This window comes from Podarcis pityusensis (genome assembly GCF_964106645.2).
Source record: "Podarcis pityusensis genome assembly, chromosome: 12".
NCBI classification, from domain to species: Eukaryota; Metazoa; Chordata; class Lepidosauria; order Squamata; family Lacertidae; genus Podarcis; species Podarcis pityusensis.
In genome coordinates, this window is record NC_138037.1 from 50,903,767 (window position 1) to 50,927,702 (window position 23,936).

Here is a 23,936-nt window from a genome sequence, read left to right on the forward strand (position 1 = left end):
AGCAACAATAAAAACCTAAAAGCGGAACAATTCAAATAAAAAAACTCAAAAATGCAAAGTTAATGAAAACACAGTGCACTTAGGAGAGGCCAAAAGTGCAGGGGGGAAAGGTATTTGCATGACACTTAAATCTATGGTGCCAGGTTTGCCTCCCCGGAGAAAACATTCTACAAATGGTGGGCCACCATTGAAGTGACCCGTTCTCTTGTTGCCAGCCTCCCTCCCCTACCCCAATGGAGGGGGGCACATAATGAAGGACCCTAGCTAGAGAGCTCCTGTGAAGCTGGAAGGGGGGGGGAAGTGATCTCCATGCTAGGAAAAGATTTGCCTGCTCTGCCAAACAAAAGAAAAGGAGGAGGAACAATCCTATCTGAGATACAAATTTGCTTTGGAATTTAATTGTCACTGAATTTGGCATGATGTAGCTAACATCCTTTCTGATGCTAATAATGCCTAGGAGACATGCAAATTATTCGCACGCATATCTCCAGATACTGAGGCAGATGGTGGTGGGGAACTAAACTTGTAGAAATGCAGAGTATATGCAGAACCTTTATTTAAGTGACCCAGCTTTTTCTCCTAATGGGCATGATGGCGATTGCATCCTGGTTGTTATTGCTAGGTTGCGCACAGTAAAGCTAATTGTTAACAGGATCGTTGCTAGTTTCCCCCAGTAATATAAGAGACTCACACCAAGAAAGGACCCACGGTGCTAGGTACACATTTTCAAAGCACAATTTCTATGGCTTGCTCCTCAGCAGTAAATGCCACATCAGTCCCAATGCCAGCACAGTTGTACAAGCCCTCACATCATCGAAGTAAGAGCATTACATCAGCATTGCATTGGAAAGTGTTGTGTTTCTTAGTGTTAAATCAAACAGGCTTTTCGCCACTGAGATAGTATTGCAGGCATGCAGGAGCGGGGAATGCAGTCTTAAAACAACTATATCTGACCTATTGCGCCCGATGCTAGATGAGCTGGAAGATGTCATCTTTATTTGCAGGCTATTGTTCCGACCTTGGCTCAGATTAAGAAATGTCTGTCTTTGTCTGAGGACAATAATTGAATCTTTCCCTTCCCTGCTTCTGTTCTGTTTCCTTTCTGCCTCAGCCAGTTCAGGCTCTGCAGCCTTCTTCTCAGTCAGTACAGTATCCAGCCGTTTCCTATCCTCCTCAGCATCTTCTGGCAGTGTCTCCAACACAGCAGTTTCCTGTGGTACTACAGATTTTATTACTTTTTATGTGGATTGATTACATTGTCTGAGCTTGCTTTCTGTTTGGGGGCATTGCTATCTGGAGAACTGGAGAGAAACAGAAGATAATTGCTGTAAATCTCTTGTCTTACTCAGTGATGCTGGAACTGCTTGTCACTTAGGCCTGCACAGCCAAAAAATATATATCTAGAAAATGGTGCAAGATTCCCGGAAGCGTGTGTTTGTCTGCCTTCCCAAATTAATGATTGATGAATTATTATTCTAAGGTGGTTGCCTTTTAAACCTCCTGGTTCAATTTGTGCTATTTTCATGTGCGTTTAGAGTGCTAAAGATACGGCATGACCAGCATGACTAATTCCCCCTTTTTAGCATTTACAGTTACACCTGTGTTGTTGTTTTTTAGCTACTTGTGTTTTGAGTGCATAGACATCGGTTAGGAAGTAGTTCAGGGTTTGTTTTGTAAGAGCTTGGACTGAATTTCAGGATTCAGTAAGGCTTCCACAAGATGTTGTGGTTGGCGCAGAAGATATTTGCATGAACCTTGTGATTTTTCTTTTCAAAACGGAAACATGGGGTATCTTGCAGCCATGTGAAAGGGAAACATACTTTGCAGTAGGAAATGAATGCCCATACATACTTCGTTCCAGCCCCTACAGTACAGTGGCAGGAGTTGCAATACCTTGGGGTTTACGCTGCAGGTATGGAAGGATCCCAACATCACAGTTGCACTGGCAGGACCTTCCTCAGTCAGAAAAGGAGAGAGGGGTAGGCAAAGAAGCTGGAAAGGTCAGTTGACGAGGAGAAGTCATCATCATCATCATCATCATCATTGCAGGAACTTCAGAGGGGAGTTAGGAACCAGGTAGCAGAGAACCAACCCTTCCACATTTCCCCCCAGCCCTCTGGAGGGGATCTGACTTTGGTTGGTGAAGGTTACTGTGGAACAGGTATATCAGGCAATCGAGGCCAAGCAACTAGCACCAACTGCGGTGGGGTGAGTCCGATTCATCTCAGTAAATAGGGGCTTGGGGCACTTGATTGCTTCTGTTACGACTTCTGGCTGTCTCCTTTGGATCTCTCAATGGTCGCAGGCAGAGGTAGCACCATAAACGACAAAGTGCTTCCCGACAAAGAGTTGTGTGTGAATGCATGTTGTTGTACATGCAAGAGTACAACATAGAAAATATTGTGTGGGCAAAACCATACCAAAACAAGGCGGAAGGGAGTTAGTGTATCTCTCTGAAGACGCATCAGGTTTCCTACAAATAATTTCAAAAAGATACCCATCTCAGAGACAGGATTTTGGACGAGGGACAAAGAGCACCAGCTCTCTTTGTGGTATGTTCTGTGACATACTCCACAAAAAGCAGCTGCTGCAAATACATCACTGATTAATAGCAGAGAAATATGGTGAGGCTTACTGTATCATGGCAAAGCAAGAACAAACTTGATTTATTAGTAGAACGCAAAATAACTAAGCACACTTGAGGAGACCGTGCATATAGTGGGAAGAGCTGGTTACAAGGTGACCTTGACCATTTGCTGCTGGAAGAGGTTACTTCTTTATCGTTCCCCAGTACAGGCGTATGTACTTTTGCTCTTGTCAAGTTCAGTAACTTCCCCAACTCTTGTCTGATTTGCCTAGACAGCCAAATAGACTTCGGCATTTTCTTATTCTCAGTCTAGGTATGCTAGCCAAGCGATTGCCCAAGGTAAAAACTTGAGAGGACGCAAAGATGAACTAAGGGAACGAGCTCTGGAAACACTGAGGCAGTTAGGACTATGCGCTGGTTAGAGGCTTGTGACATAGGGCATCCCAAATGTAAAAGTCAAACTGCCCGTGTGAAGCTAACTTTGACATGCAGTTTAAGGATTGCAATTAAGTTACTGTTGATTACTGTTGACATTTTAATAGGTTAGGTAGGCTGGCATGTGTGTTTAGACCTTCATCTCAGCTGTTTCTTTCCCTTCATTTTCTAGGTCATTCTAAAACAACACATTTTCTCCAGTCATTTAATGAGACAAAAGCAACAATAAATAACCCTTTAGGGTTTAAAATCAAAGAGAAAACCAGTGCTTTTTTTTTTCTTTTTAAAGTTATTGATTTTTACTGACAATGCCCAATAAAAGATTTTCTCAGCAATGTGAGATACCATTAACTGCATTTGTAGCCTTCTTGAGAATTGTTTGGAAAGACACTTGATAAGATGAACGTTTGGTAGATTGTCATATTTTTTATAAACCTGCATTCATTAATTGGTTTCCCCTGCAGTCAGCTACAGTATGGAGCTACTGTTGAGTCCAGGCCTCAACTTTCATTGCTCTGCTTATGAAATAGTTTTTCCTGAGGCGTTATCACTGACACTGAATTGATGAGGAAGCACATATGTTTCCATTGCCAGATGACCATTGCAGGGAACTTCTATGGATGAGGCTGATCAGCTGGGTTCCTTAAAGGAGTTGGTGGCATTAGTGGCCCAAGTGTTTGTGTATTAGCAGTGGAACATCCAGGCCCCTTAAAACCCTTAGACTGCAGTCCTATACACACTTGCCTGGGCGTAAGTCTCATTGAACTCTGGGGCTTACTTCTGAGTAGAAACAATTGGGATCTGCTGGAGTCTTTTTTAAAAAGTATGTTTATAAACCATTCATCTTCCTTTGGGGGTGGCTGAGAAACTGTTCTTATTAACTTTTGCCATCAAAAGTTATGGGGTCAGATCAATACCAGGAGAGGAGAATCTTTTCAAGGTGTCATCAAGACAAATGTAGAATTCCCCATTTAGATTCGGGAAGGGGAGTGGTTTAATGGGGGGTGATGGAGATGTTTTTACTTGTTTGTTTGTTTTCGCTTAATTTTGTGTTTGTGTGCGTATGTGCTTAAATGTATTTTTTCCCTGCTTCTTGTGCATGCTTGTTTGAACCCATTTTTTTTTGTTTTCTAAATATCCGCTGCAGAGATCTCTGTTGATCATTTTCAACTGACTTTTGCCTCACAGCGAGATGACATGACAACAGAGTTTAGCCAGATGAGTTTAAGTCGTCAGTCATCAGGAGACAACCCTGAATCGCCTTCTGGTCCTGTCTACCCATCACCTATTATACAGCAGTCTTCCCCACAGACTGGTTACGTCATGGCATCCAGCCAACAGCTCCCTCCCGGAGGTTTTGCAGGTTCAGGTCCACCAGTATCCCAGCAAGTACTGCAAGCTGCACCTCCACCGCAGGGTTATGTACAGCCGCCGCCACCTGCTCAGGTAAGCATAGATTTGTGGTTTCTTATGCCTCCCACCCCACCCTTGAGCCTCCATTTTACATTATTTCAGTAGCACAGTCTTGAAGGAAGTGAAGACAGCCAAGGAACATTTTCAGAGGTACGTCACCACTAAATGCATAAAATCTGAGGCAGTGAGATTTTCATAAGGTCAATTTACATAGGAGGATAGGACGGAGTTTTCTATCCCATGGTTTGTTTGGTTTTTGGACATTACATTATCACATGTCATCAGCCTTCTCGTTGCTTAACAAGGGGGTGGAGGGGTTTTCATGTGGACTAGCAAATGCATTAACTAGCCATGTGGACTGAGCTCACTTTTAAAATAATAATAATCTTTTTTTAATTCTTGGTTTACAAAAGAACATGTATTGTCTCTTTTTTCAGGTTGTAGAGTCTTTTTTACATTTGATGTGAGACGTTAGTGTTGCCTACAGAATAAGGTTGGGGTTGAAGAAGATGGGGGAGAGAGAGGGGAGGGGTTTGGGCTGGTAATACTTAGCGTGTATGTGGGGTTTTGTCAATGTCCCTTGGGTAGGTTCTCTATTTGTTTCACTTTTAATGTATTTCCTAACATTTATGCACTGCTTGATTGTGTAGAAGAACCCCCTCAAAGCGGTTCCTTCATTTCAGCAACTCTTCTGGAATAGCTCTGTTGGTAGAGCATGAGACCAGGGTCATAGAATCATAGAATCATAGAGTTGGAAGAGACCACAAGGGCCATCGAGTCCAACCCCCTGCCAAGCAGGAAACACCATCAGAGCACTCCTGACATATGGTTGTCAAGCCTCTGCTTAAAGACCTCCAAAGAAGGAGACTCCACCACACTCCTTGGCAGCAAATTCCACTGTCGAACAGCTCTTACTGTCAGGAAGTTCTTCCTAATGTTTAGGTGGAATCTTCTTTCTTGTAGTTTGGATCCATTGCTCCGTGTCCGCTTCTCTGGAGCAGCAGAAAACAACCTTTCTCCCTCCTCTATGTGACATTGTGGGTTAATCCCCCCACATTGGGCAAAAGAATCTTGCATTGCAGAGAAGTGGACTAAGACGACCCTCGGGATCCTTCCAACTCTGCAATTCTATGATTATGGACAGGTTCACACCTATGCCAAGGCTCATGGACCATAGCATCATGTAGCATCTTCCATGCATGAAGATGGGAATACAGTTATGTTAATGGAAAGTCCCACACAGTCATCTGAGAGCTATCATTGCTGAATCTTACGGTGATGAGCATGGGAGCCGACTCCCTTTGGTCCCCCCCAATAAAATTTTTGAGAGGGCAGCCCCACCCAAGTTGATCGACATTGCCATTCAAATGGTGTGCATGCACCGCATCTTGTGATCAGTTATGCAGGGCAGGGCTTACCTGGTCTTCCCCAATATTTTAGTCAAGTTGGCACCCCTGGTGATGAGAGCTCAAGTGATGTATGTGCATGAACCAATCAGTTTTTTCAGTCCAGGGCTTTGGACACATGCTCTGCTTCATGATATTTCTGCATACTATTATTAATAAAGATAATACATCCATGGTTCCCCTTCTTTCCCCTGTATAAGCTTCTGCATAGCATCTAGTAGAAGCACTAGCCGTGAATCATATTTAATTGAACATGTAAGGCACTGCAGATCTCTAATGTGTTCTGTCTTCTTCATTAGGCTTTATTGTTTGCCACCAAAGCTCCCTGTCTGCATCCTGAGAATCTTCACAGAATAAGGAAAGGGAAAGCAAAACGTCCAGGGAATTTTCTAGCCGACTCTTACCATATGCATTTTTTATTAGAACGCTAGATTTCAAAGCTTAATTACAGCAAACGGCAGCCAAAGAGCACATCTCTCTTTCATTCTCTCAGTTTAATGTCCAGAAACATTGGGGGGGGGGGTTGGGGGGGGTTGAATAAAGAAATATGACAGTTCTCCCCCTTGCTTTATTTATGTTAACTATTTCCTTTGACTAGGCCAGGTACAGTTGTCAGCTATGTTGCTGTTATTATCCCTAGGTGTTACTTCCAAGAATTCATGCTTGCACTAAAGGCAGTCTTCTCTCCATACCTCCAGTAATTGTGTTAATTTTTTCTCAGTGCCTGCTGCTCACAAATTAATTTTAGGGGGCTCATTCTGAAATAAGGAGCCTAGTTATTAGAAGACAGCAACAATTTTTAAAGTGGTATCAAAAACCCCTGTCATTAGGATAAACGGAGCTTGCTAATTGTGTGGGGGGAGCAGCAGCAGAGAATTTTGTTGGGTTCACATTTTTAGCAAACTGACCTCTTGGACTAATACACAGATAAGAATGTAATTACCTTATGAATTTTACAGTTCTCTGGACTTTGCAATTTAGGCATACCAGAATGCATTAAAACTGGATATTTTAGGATAAAATATGTTTAGAAATACGTACATTGAAATAAAATATTATTTTAATATACATAAAAGTTCGTATTTAAATACAGATTTCTGTACTTAAAAAAACAACAACATGCAAATTAATGCTGCAGTCGGACAGAATGGTCTTGATGAAAAACCACATGTGAATTTGACTTGGACCAGAAATAGACTGATCTGTCCATCACAAAGAGGTTTACATATTGCAAGTGTTGTACTGCTATCAGTAAGGCCCAGGCTACCCAGTGTTAGGGTAGTGAGGTGTATATTTTATGCTAATCACTACAGCATCGCCAACTGCTTGGACAAGCTAAAACATCTAGCAAATCCAGCCTCTAACAGACATACCTTCTGTATTCATAGTTTCATAGAATTGCGGAGTTGGAAGGGCCCACAAGGGTCATCTAGTCCAACCCTCTGCAATGCACAAACGTGGGGCTTGAATGCACAAGCCCGTGATTAAGAGTCTCACACTCTACCGACTGAGCTATCCAGCCTGGCTTCCGTTTCTTGGTCATTCAAGTGTATGAGGGAACTGTCATAAAATTATAAAAGCCAGTGAGAGCAAATTTTTCACCTTGCTCCATATTAACTGGGTCCTTCATAATGCTTGAGGAGATAACATTTTTCACTCCCTCACTGAGTGCTGTCAAGCAACACTTACCTGTAGCAGTGTTTGCACAATAAGTGCTGCTGCAGTCTGGTCTGGTCTAACCTTATTGCATGTGGAGGTCCCCAAGCCACTCCTCAAAAATAATTCACAAATCACACGTAAATTTTGTTTAAGGTTTTGGCATAATTTTGGCCACAACTTTATTAAAATACATAATCTGTGAGTGGTTGCTTAGGCATTGGTTATGACTATCTGTCCCCCCGCCTGGGACAGAACTGACTTTCCAAACTACCTCGGAAGCCAGTGAAGGGAAAACAATGTTGGGGATCAGTTGAGCTAAGTGACAGTCCCTCACCGCTCACCCAACCAGCTCCCCAAGGCTTGCCGGCCCTGGTCCCATTTCAGGATTGGACGAAATCGTGGCAAGCCCCAGGATTCCTTTAATGGAATTCCCTTCCACACCACCATTGGAGGGGCAGGCCCAGCCTATCCTGACCCCTCCTCCACCAATTTTTATAACCAATGCCTAACCGCAACCTTACAAGTTGTGACGAATTGCTAAGTAGTAGGCAAAAACCAAATGGCACCAGCCAATCAGCCAAATGGACAAAATTCCTACTAGGCCCCTGCCCCAACGGCAGACGACCCCATGACAGGCATAGCAAGGTCAACCGGAACTCAGGGCGGGAGGGCGGGTGATCCGATGCTCTCAGCAAAAGAGAAAGCAAAAGCAGAGTGCCCCGATATTTAAAGCCTTTGGTCCCACTCACCCAATTTGTAACATGCAATTTGCCCCAGCAACCCGGTCATCCAATCGTTGCTTCAGGCAATCACCATTAACCTGCCTGGCAACAGAGGGTTGCCCTGGCAGACCCCACCACAACACGTGCTCTCATTTTAGGGAGAACACGCTTTGCCGACAAGCTGAACCCCCACGTTTCAACTTACTCTTTGTTCATCTCGGGACACCGCATGCTTCCTTGGCACCCTTTTTTATTCTCCGTGTCAAGGTGCAAGCATTAAGAGTGGCATTCCAAGGACATTGTGAGCTTTTGTGCATGCTGTTCCATTCTGCCAAGGCCATAGCATCGCCAAGGACATTCTTGTACCTGGAATTCATTTGCACCTCAATTAAGACCATTTCTATTTGTCAAAGGTTGTGAGCCAAAACTGTAGCATTTTGGTATTTGTAGGTCATGGCTGCATCAATTGGCTTTCCAGTGTTGCAACTTTGCATATGTTAATACAGTGACCAGAAAAATCTCAAAATAAGTGTTTTGTATGTGTGGTGGGCTGGTGGGCAGAACTGTGTTCCTACACCAATTTTTAATAGACTTCTTAAGTGTGGTACTGAAGTATGCAAATTATAAGGCCATTATAAGGCCTGGAAGAAGCGGACCATTTGGATCCCTTCCAGTCGGGATTCAGGCCTCATCATGGGACTGAAACTGCCTTGGTCGCACTGGTTGATGATCTCCGGCGGGCTAGGGACAAAGGTGAGAGCTGTTTCCTAGTTCTGCTGGATCTCTCAGCGGCGTTTGATACCATTGACCATAACATCCTTCTGGACCGTCTTGAGGGGCTGGGAGCTGGGGGCACTGTCATACAGTGGTTCCACTCCTTCCTCCTGGGCCGTGTTCAGAAAGTGGTGGTGGGGGATGAGTGTTCAGACCCCTGGGCTCTCACTTGTGGGGTGCCTCAGGGTTCTGCCCTCTCCCCCATGCTTTTCAACATTTACATGCAGCCGTTGGGAGAGATCATCAGGAGGTTTGGGCTGGGTGTTCATCAGTATGCGGATGATACCCAGCTCTACCTCTCTTTTAAATCAGAACCAGTGAAGGCGGTGAAGGTCCTGTGTGAGTGTCTGGAGGCGGTTGGAGGATGGATGGCAGCTAACAGATTGAGGTTGAATCCTGACAAGACAGAAGTACTGTTTTTGGGGGACAGGAGGCGGGCAGGTGTGGAGGATTCCCTGGTCCTGAATGGGGTAACTGTGCCCCTGAAGGACCAGGTGCACAGCCTGGGAGTCATTTTGGACTCACAGCTGTCCATGGAGGTGCAGGTCAAATCTGTATCCAGGGCAGCTGTTTACCAGCTCCATCTGGTACGTAGGCTGAGACCCTATCTGCCTGCAGACTGTCTCGCCAGAGTGGTGCATGCTCTGGTTATCTCCCGCTTGGACTACTGCAATGCGCTCTACGTGGGGCTACCTTTGAAGGTGACCCGGAAACTACAACTAATCCAGAATGCGGCAGCTAGACTGGTGACTGGGAGCGGCCACCGAGACCATATAACACCGGTCTTGAAAGACCTACATTGGCTCCCAGTACGTTTCCGAGCACAATTCAAAGTGTTGGTGCTGACCTTTAAAGCCCTAAACGGCCTCGGTCCAGTTTATCTGAAGGAGCGTCTCCACCCCCATCATTCTGCCTGGACACTGAGGTCCAGCTCCGAGGGCCTTCTGGCGGTTCCCTCACTGCGAGAGGCCAAGTTACAGGGAACCAGGCAGAGGGCCTTCTCGGTAGTGGCGCCCGCCCTGACATCTGAAGGCAGCCCTGTTCAGGGAAGTTTTTAATATGTGACATTTTAGTGTATTTTTTATCTTTGTTGGAAGCCGCCCAGAGTGGCTGGGGAAACCCAGCCAGATGGGCGGGGTACAAATAATAAATTATTATTATTATTATTATTATTATTATTAGCAATGTGGAGTGAATCTTCATTCTTTCTCTCCTTTCTGCTCTATCCTGGTATAACAAAGCCCCTAGAATGGACCAGTCTTAAAGGGAAACATTCTCAGTTGATATAACAAGTATGAGACTGGTATACAATTAGGTTTCCATGGAAGCTTCCTTCCTGTGGCTACATCCCATACCAAGAACTGCCAGGGTCAAAAATCGACAAGGTACGAATCCACTCCAGGTACAAAGTCCATGGACATGGAAGTCAGATAATGTGGGGAAAGCCATATTAGTTGCTTTCAATCACCACCTTCCAATCCGGCTTCTGATACTAATGATATTGATTGTCCATTGTATGACTCACCCAGAGTTAAATTTACCTCCTCTTTTCAGATCTCCTTAGAAGGTGAATCAGATGATTTGAAAATTAAATGGCTGTTGGCAGATGTCAATAAGTGCATCAGCTATAGGGAGGTGCTGTTTGCACTAGTGACAAGAAAGATAACGGCAACGTTTCTGGATAGTGCAAGTGCCAAACCCTAGGGATGCTGACTGGAAGGCGTGTTTATAAATTCTGGACATTATAGATTTGTCCTGGTTTGGTGCATGTAGTGTCTTTCATTTTGTAGTTGTGTGATGTGTGCTCATACTGTATTGTGGTCATTATTGGGCATAAAGAATAACATCTACTAACTGACTAATGTTTAGCACACATTTTGAGGGAGGCAAGGAGTGCTTATTTTCTCTTTCAGCCTCAATCTGCTGGAAAGTAGAAGCAGCCTAAAAATGATAAAGATACTTGATTTAAGGCTTTATGTAGGATCTGTAAGCCCTCTTGGCCAAGAGTCCTGATCAGTACTGACCTATCTTCACTGTATCTGTCCCAAAGCCAGTAATGTTTCCCTACCATCATGAAAAGTTAACAAACATCACAGATGCATTTCAGTATTCCACAGTGGCCGAGTTGTGGAAGATAGGATGGGGGAAGGGAGAAAAAGAGCCAAAACAGCATTTTAAAAATTATTATTATGAACATTTGCCGCTAAGTGGTTTCTCAGGTTATTTTCACACTTCACTGCAAAACGTTCACCTTCACTCAGAACCCTGCCAGCTCATAGACTAAATTGGCATCAGTTTTCACATTTGTACTTACATCAATTTTGCTTGGATGTTAGACTTCAAGTTCTAATAGCCATAGTTGGTGAAGAAATTACGAAGAAGTTTTGAAGCTTGCTTGCATTCCCATTATGTTTATGATGCATTTTATGGTGTTCCAGGCAAAGCCATATTTTGGTGGAAGATCCCATTTTGGAGTCTGGCTGTAAGTGTGGCATAAGTAGAAGGCAGGATTCATGCACATGCAATTCTCGCTTTGAATTTTTCATACCAAACTACATTTTGAGCAAAGGCCTGAGGCAACAGCTTTTCTCAAAAGTACTGCTGCTTGTTATAGGGTCAGCCGCCATAATCTGTGGTTAGAACTGTGGAGCGTGCAGGTTGGCAGACAATTATTTACACTGATCAAGATGCCATATATAAATACTAGATCGGGATCAGCAAACTTTTTCAGCAGGGGGCCGGTCCACTGTCCCTCAGACCTTGTGGGGGGCTGGACTAGATTTTGGAAAAAAATTAAAATGAATGAATTCCTATGCCCCACAAATAACCCAGAGATGCATTTTAAATAAAAGGACACATTCGACTCATGTAAAAACACGCTGATTCCTGGACCGCGGGCTGGATTTAGAAGGCGATTGGGCCAGATTCGGCCCCCGGGCCTTGGTTTGCCTACCCATGTGCTAGATCAAAAATCTTTCCAATCTGTATGTTAATGAATTGATCCCAGAGCAGTAGCAGCCAGTGGAGTGGAGCAGCGTTGCTCAGCTGACTTCCCAAAACAGGGGTTGCTGCCAGCAACAGATAGGAAGAAGGGAGAGGAGAAGAAGAAGAGAGAAGAGGAGAGAGAGAAGAAGAGAGGTGTCAATGAAGTTGACACAGTGTGAATGGAGCATCAGCTGCATCAAATTGGCTCCACTGCTGTACCTGCAGCACATTCTCCTCCTTTTCCCTTTCCCTCTTGGTCACTGGCAACAACCTCCATGCTGGGGAGCCAGTTGAGCAACACCTCCCAACACTGCTGCTGCTCTCCCAGAGATATAAAATATTTCTGGCTTCCACGTTTCACATTTGGTCTTATTTTTGTGAACCTATTGGTATATGCTGATGACATGCTGCTGTTGTCATTAGCGCAGATAGAGCAGCTAAGTTGGTCGCTGAGAGACTAAATGGGAATCTGCTAGGCAGAACAGCTGAGTTTCAGTTATGCCAAAACTCAGTACAGTGGTACCTCGAGTTAAGTACTTAATTCATTCCGGAGGTCCGTTCTTAACCTGAAACTGTTCTTAACCTGAAGCACCACTTTAGCTAATGGGGCCTCCCGCTGCCACCGCACCGCCAGAGCACGATTTCTATTCTCATCCGGAAGCAAAGTTCTTAACCTGAAGCACTATTTCTGGATTAGCAGAGTCTGTAACCTGAAGCGTATGTAACCTGAGGTACCACTGTAGTGGCTTTGAAGATCACCCCGCACAACACAAGTGGTCTCGTGATAGCCGTTCTGCTAAATTAGTTTGCAACCTTTAACGGTTTGGGAACTGTGCTTTTCTGAAAGCGTTGAGATCTTCACCTGCTATTTTGGCTTTGCAAATTACCAGGCTAAGGGAGCCCAGTTCAAAGTGCTGTTGTTTAAAATCTGCACGTGACTAAGATGCTTGTTGCACCATTTTCCTGCATCAATCATGCTAACCACAAAGGCCATCATCTGAGGCTCTCCTCCTCCTTCTGAGACAAGTGGAGAGAAGGCATTTTCAGTTACAGTGTCTTGCATGTGGAATACCTTACCTAAGGAGACTCTTTTTTTCTCCCCCCCCCCCCATGTTCTTTATTGGTTTCATTAGATATTACAACTCATCATCAAAATAGGATACAAAAAAGATAAATAATCATGAAGAAACACCCATGCATAATAAAAATATTCAACACCCTGCATCTACGGAACCTTAAATAAAAAAAAATTAGTCTTCAACTTTTTGAATATGACTTCTGTCTACCTCACTGCGGGTCGTTTCTCTCCCCCCCCCCCCTTTTTTAAACTGCGTCCTTTTTTTTTTTACCTTATCAATCATCCAGATTGTATGTGATACATTATCCATCTGTCATTTAATTTGCGAAAATTAGTCAAAGCACACTAAAGATTTTACTTGGGAACAATGTTTTTTAAGTACCCTCTATAACAATCCCACTCTCTTATAAACTTGTGGTTTGTTTGATTTCTGATTGTTTTTGTCAGCTTTGCAAGTTCCAAATACTCAGAGTGTTTTATCTGCCATTCCTTTTCGTTGGAGTTTTCTCTCCCTTCCAATCGTTAGCAATCAACATTCTCGCTGCTGTTGTTGCATATAGGAATACCCTCCCTCTTACCACTTGGAATATCTGTTGTCAAAATGCCTAGGAGGAAAGCTTCTGATTTTTTTTGCAAATGTTTGTTTAAACATTTTTTTTAACTCCTCATAGATGATATCCCAAAAGTTTTTGATTTTTGTACAACCCCATCACATATGTTACATTGTTCCCTCAGCTTGCTTACACCTCCAGCATATATTTGATTTTGTTTTGTACATTTTTGCCAATTTATACCATCTATAAAACATTTTCATGAAGTTTTCCTTTAATGTATAACAAGCAGTGAAGTTTAGATCTTTCCCCAAGCAGCCATCTGAATGGTATGACCAAAATATTTTGACCATTTTACCATTGCTTCTTTAACTTCCTCCTCTTTTACTTCCCAATCTAGCAGGAGTCTATACATTTTAGATAATAGTTTCTTTATATTTTGTATTAAATCTTTTTCCAGCCTCAAAACTTATGTCACGAACCCTTTTCTTCTGTCTAGTTTACAGGTGTCATTTATTTGGTGGTACTGCAACCCATCCGTGAAATGATGTCTAATTTCTTGAAACTTGCTTAATTTTAATTGTTTTTCTTCCTCCTCTAATATTTCCTTATAGGTTGCCCAGTAAACACCCCCCCCCCCCATATTTTTCCTCTTTACTGAAATTGCCTCTGGGGGGGATAACCACCAGGGTGTTTTTTGTTCTAATAGGTTTTTATACCTATCCCATACTGTATATAGTGATTTCCTTACTATGTGATTCAGAAGACCCCTGTGAACCTTGACTTTTTCATAACCTAGATAGACGTGCCACCCAAATCTATTGTCCCATCCCTCCAAATCCAATTTGTCTGTATTTTGCAAAATTATCCACTCTTTTATCCAACAGGATGCTTCATAGTAAAGTTTCAAATCTGGCAGTGCAAAACACCCTCCATCCTTAATATCTCCTAATAGTTTATGCTTTATCCTAGATTTTTTCCCCTGCCAAATGAAATTTGATAAATCCCTCTGCCATTCCTTGAAGTGCCCCTCTCCCCCCGCTTACCACTGGAATCATCTGAAACAGAAACAACATCTTTGGGAGCACATTCATTTTGATTGTTGAAATTCTCCCCCAGAATGAAAGATTCAACCTATTCCAAATTTCTAAATCTTTTTTTATCTCTTTCCAAGTCTTGATATAATTATCATTGAACAAATTGATATTTTTTGCTGTAATCCAGATACCCAAATATTTGACCTTTTTAGTTATTGTCAAGCCAGACATTGTCTGCAGTTCTTGTTTTTCTTGATCTCGCATATTTTTTGCCAACAACATGGCTTTGTTTTTATTCAATTTAAATCCCGCCCCCTGACCAAATTCATATATTCTTTCAAAAACAAAGTATACTTTCTAGTGGATTTTCTTCTAGTGGGTAGTTATTATAAGGTCATCTGTGAAAGCTTTTAGCTTATAAAATTTGTTTCCCAATGTAATTCCTTTTATTCCTGAGTCACTTCTTATTGTCATTGCCAGTGTTCCAAGGACCATAATAAACAATAATGGGGAGAGTGGGCAATCTTGTCTAGTTCCTTTCATTATTCTAAAGCTCTCTGATACGTCATTATTTAGGATCAGTTTGGCTTTTTGATTCTGATAAATCGCCTCTATACATCTACAAATAAATTCCCCTAGGCCCATTAGCTCTATAGTTCTTTTCATAAATTTCCAACACACGTTATCAAATGCTTTTTCAGCATCCACAAACATTAGTATCACTTGTTTATCCGATCTCATTTCCAAATACTCTAATATATCAATCACATTCTTATATTGTTGTTCATTTGTCTTCCTGGTAGGAAACATGCCTGATCTTCATTTATGACCTCTTTTGGTATTTTCTTTAACCTATTTACCATAATATCCACAAATAATTTATAATCATTATTTAAAAGAAATATTGGTCTGTAGTTTTTAGTTGATGTTAAATCCATCCCTTGCTTTGGAAGCAGCGTTATAGAAGCTTCTTGCCATGATTCTGGCAGTTTCCCTTCTAATAAGATCTTGTTCATAACTGTCTTGAGCAGTATTGAAAGTGAGTCTTCCAATTTCTTGTAATAACTTGCGGGCAATCCATCTGATCCAGGTGATTTTCCTGGTTTCACATTAGATGATGAATTTCCAACATTGTTATAGAGAAATTTAAATGTTCTATTTTACCCCTTGCAATCTTTGGAAATTTATTTTGGCTTAAATATTTTTTTTTCTATTTTATCTTCCTCTTCCTTTCCTGCTTGGTATAGATCCTTAAAGTAGTTTATGAAAAGTTTACTTCTCTCCTCTGGCTCATCAAATTTCTTCCCTCCTTCTACCAACTTTCCTATCGTCTTTTCTTTCTGTTTTTTCTTTAACTGCCAGGCTAGCATTTTCCCTGGTTCTAAACCTTTCTTGGACCTTTTTTTTTTTTTTTTTTTTTTAAAGGCACTGCTCCTTTGCTTATTTATCATCTTATTTCTCTATCTTATTTATTAATTTTAGCCATTGGTTCTATTTGTTGTTGGTTTGTTAGCTACCTTGAAGTTAAAAGTGCAGGATATGAATTTAGTAATAAATAAATTGTAAAAAAAAATCTCCTTAACTAATTTATGGAGTAGAAGTGTGGAGAACTGGAAATACCCCAAAGCAAATATTAAAATATGTTCTGCCTTATACCTGATACTCCTCCTCCTTCTCCCCTTGCCCCTTCTGTAACCATTTCCTGATCTTGTCATCTTCCCTGAATCTATCCAGTTCCATTTCCTTCTTATCTGACTTGGTTTCTCCTGGTTGTTATCCCACTCAAACATACTCCCCATACCTCTATGATCCAACTTTTACTTCCTATGTCCTAATACCTAACACATGGCAGATTCTGTGAGCATTCAGAAAAGTATGGTGTAACTTTAATTATGGAGCTGAATTATGGAGCTACATGATAATATGTAGTGATCAGTAAATATGTATTTGCATGATCTACTCCATTTCTTCCCTTTTGCCACTTGGAAATATGCAGTCTTACTGAGGTTATAGCTCCTCCACCACATCCCATTCCAAGTTTCGTTTCAGTAAAATATGGAACTTTGAATCATGTAGGGCCATGCTTTTCATGTGGCAACTTTCCATGTAGCCAATATCATGGAATAAACAGAGTAGTCAGCATGACCCCATGTGCCTCAGAACTTCCTACGTATTGGAAACAAAGAGGTTCTGAACTATGAGGGCAGATATGATACTGCCTTGATAATTTGAGAATCGGGTAGCAGTCACCCTGAGAAAATTTATTCTGTGTTTCACTGCTGTTTTCAACTGGTCGAGCAAGACAAGTAGCTTAAAGGAGATCTGAATAAACTTTAGGATTCCTCAAGTTGATTTTTGTTAACATTGGGTGCAGGGGACAGACAGGGAGATTTCAATGTACAGTGGTACCTCGGGTTAATAACTTAATTCGTTCTGGAGGTCTGTTCTTAACCTGAAACTGTTCTTAACCTGAAGCACCACTTTAGTTAATGGGGCCTCCTGCTGCCGCTGTGCAATTTCTGTTCTCATCCTGAAGCAAAGTTCTTAACCCGAGGTACTATTTCTGGGTTAGCGGAGTCTGTAACCTGAAGCGTATGTAACCTGAAGCGTATGTAACCCGAGGTACCCTTGTACTTACTCTACTTAGCCTTGCAAACTGTTGTGATGCAACCATCCATTTTTATTTTATCTTTTTGCTCCATGGTGTCCTGCTGTCAGATTTGGTATCATAATGGGGCGGCTTGTGTGTAAATGTCTAATTAGTTTCTGTAATTGTAGCAGCCCAAGAGGCTTTTCTTCTGTCGGATCCCATAGCCTTGAATGCAGCTGGCAGTAGGCAATTTGTGAGCATGTCCAGTCAGTGTGGGATTATCTTTGAAGGAAAAAGATGGAAGTTAGCTGAGCCTGGGAGTCTAAAGATATCACACATTAATATATTAAAGTTTAATTAAAGCTGCCTTTGCCGCTGCCTTCTAAAGCTCAGTTTCCCATTTTTGCATCAAAGAAGGAGCGGATAGATTTTAAAAGTGGCACATCTAAGAGGAGTGGAAAGCATTTGTTCTTCACTTGCTTTTTCCTCCTGCCCTGCATTGTCTCGCTCTGGCTGAGACATCCTTTTAGAAGCTTAACAGGAGTTCTCTTTTGCTGTCCAGCCTCTTATCTGATTGTTCTGTGACAGTTCTCTGTGGCAAGCTGATGACTAGAAAATGCCTAGAGCAGCCTGGTTTTTATTTTCAGTGGGAGAATATTCCCACTTTACTCTCCCCACTTCAGAAAAATGTGCCTCACATCCTTCTGATCTGCACTCCTTTCTTCACATGTTCCTTAGTAATCATGGCCAAGAACATTATGTCAATAACCAGCATCACTTCTCAATCAGAGATATCAGACCAGCAGCCAAACTGACCTTAATGCTGCTGCTGTTGTTGCGGCTGCAGCTGCTGCTGATAATTTTAATAAAATCCCAGGGTGATTTACAAAATAGAAACAATACCATAAGAATTCAATGAAACATCTGAAATATAAACACAATAACACTTAAAGAAATTACTTCAATCCATCACTAAAGCACAGCATTAAAAAGTCACAGGCCTTGAACTTCTCAATCTGTCCCCAAGGCCTAGCTGAAGAAACGTGTCTTTAGGCTGCACCAAAAACTCCATACTGGAAGGTGACAACCAGACCTCTCAGACAGTGGTCCCTATCCTGCATCACCACGCAAAGGGCTACCCCACCAGGAGGGCCACAAGAAGGTGTTTGAGACAGCAGATATTGAGAAAAGTGCTCCTTCAAGTATTTGAGACCTAAATCATTCAGGGCTTGGACTATGATAACGTCCAAACCTTGAGTTGATCCCAGAGCCATATTGGCAGTGCAGTTCACACAGGATAGGTACTGTAGAACTAGCTGGAGCTAGAAATATGCCACCCTTGCCCTGATTCTACCTGGGCTTCCAGTTACGGTGCTGAATCAAGCTATGAAGCTGCTTCTTGGGGCAGGGGGAGAAAAACAGGATTTATCTCCAGTTCCCAGACACAAGAACCACTGACCAACAGTATCTCCATCTTATCAGGATACAACATCAGTTTATTGGCCTTCATTCAGCCAGTTATAGCCCCCAGACTCCAGTCCAGCAACTGCACAGCCTCATCTTGTTCAGATAGTATAGATGTCATTTGCATAATGTAAAAAGTTACTCCATCAATCATCCCAAACGACATGTTTTCCCCCACCTAATATTATATCCAGCAAATGGCATTCTTTTGAAAGATCAGTGGCAGCTCCAGTGTCACTAAATGGAGTCTATAACATATGCTTTCTCTTGCAGTCAATTTAAAAAAAATAATTTCCCTGTGGCTAAATCCAGATAAGAGTATCTAAATTCTACAGAGATAAATTTATTTATGTCTCTATAATACTTTGTAAATATAAATTGCTAAATGTAAGCTACCAATTTATGATTATCCAAGAAGGTGTGTTACAGTTTGCGGGATGTAGCCTTGCCACCAAGCTCTCCTTTCAATATCAAAGGTGCTATAATTTGTTAATAATGATTACAAGGTGGAGCAAAGTCATCTTTTAAAACTTGTCCATTTCCCTCTTCATTTTTCATTACTCTTGGCTCTATATTCCTGGCCCGAGGAGGCTCTGAATACAGAATACAGTGGTACCTCAGGTTAAGTACTTAATTCGTTCTGGAGGTCCGTTCTTAACCTAAAACTGTTCTTAACCTGAAGCACCACTTTAGCTAATGGGGCCTCCCACTGCCGCCACGCTAACGGAGCACGATTTCTGTTCTCATCCTGAAGCAAAGTTCTTAACCCGAGGTACTATTTCTGGGTTAGCGGAGTCTGTAACCTGAAGCGTATGTAACCTGAGGTACCACTGTACATAAAGCAGCAATGGGAAACCTGTGGCCCTTCAGACTCCTATGAGACTCCAGTTTCCATCAGCCCCAACTGACAAAGCCAATGTTCAGAGATGATGGGGACTGTAGTCCAAAAACATGTGAAGGTCCAGAGGTTCTCTGTTCCTGATCTAAGGGATGGTTAGGTCAGAAAACACTAAACACACTGCTTTTTTTTCAGCCGGAGCACAGTTCCGGAACCTCTGAGGTGTGTGCCGTTGCAGACCAGCATTCCACCCACCCTCTTCTTGCCTTTACGTACTTCTGAGAAGCCCAAAACAAACATTTCAAGTCAAAGTGGAAGGTGGCCAGTGTGTGCAAGTCTACACTTTTTTAGAACAATGACTCTACCTAGCTCCTAGCTGCTCCTAGCTCCTCCTAGCTATGATTGGGCAAGCTATGGGGCAGAGCCAATTCAGATTTCCTTTTCTTCAGTCCATCTCCCATGTAGTGATGGCAGGCTTTAAGCTTTCCTCCAAGTCTCTAGGATGGACCTGCAGTTTTCTGCAAAGAATTCATGTCATGTTTGCAGACATCTTTGTAACGATAATCAAGGCATTCATTTTGTGCTGTCACCTGATGAATTAAAAGCTGAACTTTGTGGTCCTAAACTAGGAAAGATGTGCTAGGTCTCAGTTGCTACGCTCATTGCCAGAGCTGTAAAGGAAGCTGTTAGCACACTTCCTGTACAAAAAGAATCAGCAGCGAATTTCCACGCCCCTTTCTGTATCCATGCCCTGGCACACCATAATCCGGGTGTGTGCTGAATGTGTGGTAGGACTTGTACACCACTTACACGTTCCTCAGTGTCCACCCACGACTGCACCAAAAAGCGGCATGCATATTGAAATAAACAGAGGCTCCCACTGGACTCCAAAAAACCCCCCACAAAAAACAGCACAAAAGGCTTTGAAAAAGAAAGAGCAGGCAGTGTTTGTTCATAAACGTTTAGAGGATTTGTCAAACTGATGAACTTGCTCTTCCACAAGTTTCCTTTCCCCATTTCTGCAGTGAGTCATCTCAGGGGCTACATTCCCTCTTCTCACCTGATTCCAATGGTCTCTCCTGTTCCTTCTCCCCACCTTTGTAATCATCCCTGTTACATGAAGTAGTTTGTGCCTTGCAGTTTTCTCTGTGATGTTATATTCTTTTTATATAACTGTATCTAATAGTGTTGGTGATTTGCAGGATGTCATTCTGAACTTGTGATGAATCCAGAGTACAGCAAGTTCCTTGCTTTCTCTAGGTGGTTGGCATTACACACACACACACACACACACACACCTGTGGATTAGCCAATATTCCACTTGGTAGACTATTTGATGTGCTTTAAAAAAATTACAATTTTTGCAGCTTTTCCTAATATTATCAGGAGACTTTTAAGCTCGAAAATCCTACATTTCATGAATAATTCTGTACATGATCGAATTGATATGCTTGAGCTGTGTATTGATATGCTTGAGTTGTGTATGGCTTTACAATACATTTTTCCTCTTTCCTATTTTCCACAGATGCCTGTGTACTATTACCCCTCTGGTCAATACCCTACCTCAGCAACTCAGCAGTACAGACCCATGGCCTCTGTTCAATACAATACACAACGGAGCCCACAAATACCACAGACTGCACAGCAAGCAGGTATTTTCATCTACTACTTGATTCTTCAGCTAGATCTTCCAAGTTATATGTCTGGATGAATTCATAGGTGCCACAGTCTAGTCAGTATTATGTGTATGAAGAGAGGAAGCAGCCTTGGCTCCCAAAATTACATCCCCGGCCCCACTTATACCTTTAACTCTTTACCCAGCTGAAGTCCTGACCCAAATTTGTTTCTTCAAACAATATTCCACAACAATGTATTGGCCAGTCAAATCTTTTCACACAGACCCTTCTGTCAGAGCTCAGCTGGACTCTATTCAGTTTAAACATGTACAAATACATGGTTCAGGGAGAAAAGTGTGGCAGTAAAAATCAGAGATAAATGGTGGCCCATTGAGGAAAGAATACCCTCCAATCTACACTGGGGATGAGGTGGGGAAAGCATATTCCCTTTCTGCCTTCACAGGCTTATTGCATCTTATTTTTTCCCCTTGACTTATGGAATAGTTTTCTAAATCTGTACCGTTCCTTCCCTTTGCAGGGGTCTTAAATATTTAAAAATGCTTCATCCTAAATAACTAAATATCCAAAGGATATTCATACTTTTTTGCTCTGTCGCTGCAAGTCGGTATGTCCTCAAAGCATCAATTCTTAAAATGCTGGATCAAAGCTAGGGCATGAAGTATATTACTAGAATTGTTAATATTTCAGTGATAACTTGAGTAGCATCATTATAATGAGGTGCCTGGATCTTTTTAAAGTAGGTACTGGTAGAGAAAAGCAATGAAGGCTGATTGCAATGTGTACGGGCCTGAAACTCTGAAACAGGGAGACAGCCACCTGAAATGTTCCACTTGTCTTCATAATGCTATGCTGATTTCCAGTTCTTCATCTTGAGTTAGTCGTGATGAGCAAGGGTCCCTAGAGTCTATGTGGTGCCCCGTTGGTCTAGATCCCTGCAGTGATGAGCAGTTGGAAGGGGGGCCGTTACACTGTAAGAGAGTGAGTAGCAGGTCTCACAGTGAACCGGTCTCTTTTCCTACTGTGTCACATCGCGCCTAATAATGGCAATTGACACAAAAAGAAAGAAAGCTGCTGATGTGTGTTTGCACTGGTCGGTGAGATGCTCACTGTGTTGCTGTTAAACAGAACTTGGGAACGCGAGAGTAAGAAGAATCATTGGGTTCTATAAGTTTCCTGTCCTGTTCAAGTTATTCAGTGTTAATCCAGTTATAAAAATATGTGTGCTGCCTACCAAACTACTACTCCTTTTATCAGAAGTTCTCATGAATTCACGAATAAATTAAAACCGGTCTTCGAGAGGTTGTGATAACATAGCGCTTATAAGTTATAAACGTATTACATACTAAATGGTCTGAGATGAGAAGGGCTTCCATGTCTCTCTAATATAATGGAGATAGAATTGTCACCCTTCCATTATCATTCATGTTACTCTAGTCCAGCAAACCTTTATAACTGACTTGTATGATTTATCGTGAACAAATAATGATTTGCTATTTACCACGAACATATCTGTTTTGTACCATTTTCTTGTTTCAGTAACTTCCAAGCTCTGCCATATTGGTTTGGATGAGCATTCTCAATATTGGTGACACTCTTTCCTTCATTTCATACCTTTTTAGCAAATGCAGTCACTGAGAGGGAGAGACAGAGAATTCATTTACGCAAAAACAATGACTCGTTTTGCTTCACTTGTCCCGACAGCATTGCTCCATATTTATTACTGATTTACATTAAGGCTTCCAACCAAATGCAAAATATATTGTATGAAATTATCTTCTTCTGCTCTGTGATTCTTAATCCATATTTAACCTATTAGTTAAATTGTGCATCGGTAATGTGGAATTCGCCTTAAAGAAACCATATATGGAACATTCTGAACCATGCCAGCTATGTTCTGGGAAGTTATTTGATCATAAGAAAACATTTCTTATTTTTACCCATTTTATTTTAGTTTTAATTATATTTTGTTTTGTTTATTTAAACAAAAATTATATACCACTTGATGGTGGTAAAACCTCTTAACACTGCCAGTTCCACAGTTAATATACTGTATGTTCAAAAGACAATTTTCAGGCTGGAATGTTGAATATCCTGAATTCTGTTGTGTATATTCTGCGTATTCTTTGCTGTGCTAGTTGACCGATTCATTAGAGCGAGAGAAACACTGTCATTCATTTGTTACAATAATATGTAGCTACATTCTAGTATGTCTTCCATGTAAAATTACCACTTTGATCTCTAAATTATGTGGCTCATAATTAATTGCTTTTCAGGGTATCTGTATCTTTGCAGAGGGCATACGATGACATCTTTTATTGGGTTAACCTTTCTGAAATGTTCATAGCACTGAAGCATGTAATATGTGATGAAGAGGTGTCCCAAATAACACATTGATCTTCTCTGGGAGTTCTGGATACCAAGAGTTGCTGTATCTTCTTATAGGCTGTAGTTTCTGCACCCTATTCAGAGGGATGAACTAATCTTTAAGCATCCTTTTTATTATTAACAAACATATGATTTCCACAATTTAGTATAGGAAAGGTAGTTCAGAGGTTTGAACAAGTCTTGCAAGCCATCCTTCCCTCCTATCAAGCTGTGGGTATGGTGGATCACTTCTCAGTGGCTGAGAGTAGAAACATACATGCCAAAGGGTTAACCACTTTTATAACATGTTTAAGATACAAAATGGAGCTTAGAACTACAGAACTGGAATCAGGGCTGGGGACTCTAGTAGCTATGCTAAATCAAAATGGTATGATT

General features: G+C 41.8%; 2 protein-coding genes across 34 annotated transcripts in view; one reads left to right on the forward strand and one right to left on the reverse strand.

The window, feature by feature from the left end:
- The window catches only part of ARPP21 (cAMP regulated phosphoprotein 21), a 233,299-nt gene that overhangs the window by 182,791 nt on the left and 26,572 nt on the right, over positions 1 to 23,936 (forward strand). For 19 of the 21 annotated variants that reach the window (XM_080975816.1, XM_080975817.1, XM_080975818.1 and 16 more), the window contains 3 exons: positions 1,112 to 1,216; positions 4,211 to 4,468; positions 21,065 to 21,191. In XM_080975816.1, coding sequence (XP_080831942.1) covers positions 1,112 to 1,216; positions 4,211 to 4,468; positions 21,065 to 21,191 — 490 coding nt within the window. The remainder of the gene's footprint in view (positions 1 to 1,111; positions 1,217 to 4,210; positions 4,469 to 21,064; positions 21,192 to 23,936) is intronic. The other 2 variants (XM_080975810.1, XM_080975811.1) reach the window with 1 other exon arrangement.
- The window catches only part of LOC308460030 (uncharacterized protein), an 86,019-nt gene continuing 79,411 nt past the window's right edge, over positions 17,329 to 23,936 (reverse strand). For 8 of the 13 annotated variants that reach the window (XR_013978390.1, XR_013978391.1, XR_013978393.1 and 5 more), the window contains 2 exons: positions 18,054 to 18,161; positions 17,329 to 17,519 (listed from right to left, as the gene is read on the reverse strand). Coding sequence is in view for 1 of the 13 variants with exons in the window: in XM_080976069.1 (XP_080832195.1) it covers positions 17,407 to 17,519 (113 nt within the window). In the remaining 12 variants the exon portion in view is untranslated. The remainder of the gene's footprint in view (positions 17,520 to 18,053; positions 18,162 to 23,936) is intronic. The other 5 variants (XR_013978388.1, XR_013978389.1, XR_013978392.1 and 2 more) reach the window with 1 other exon arrangement.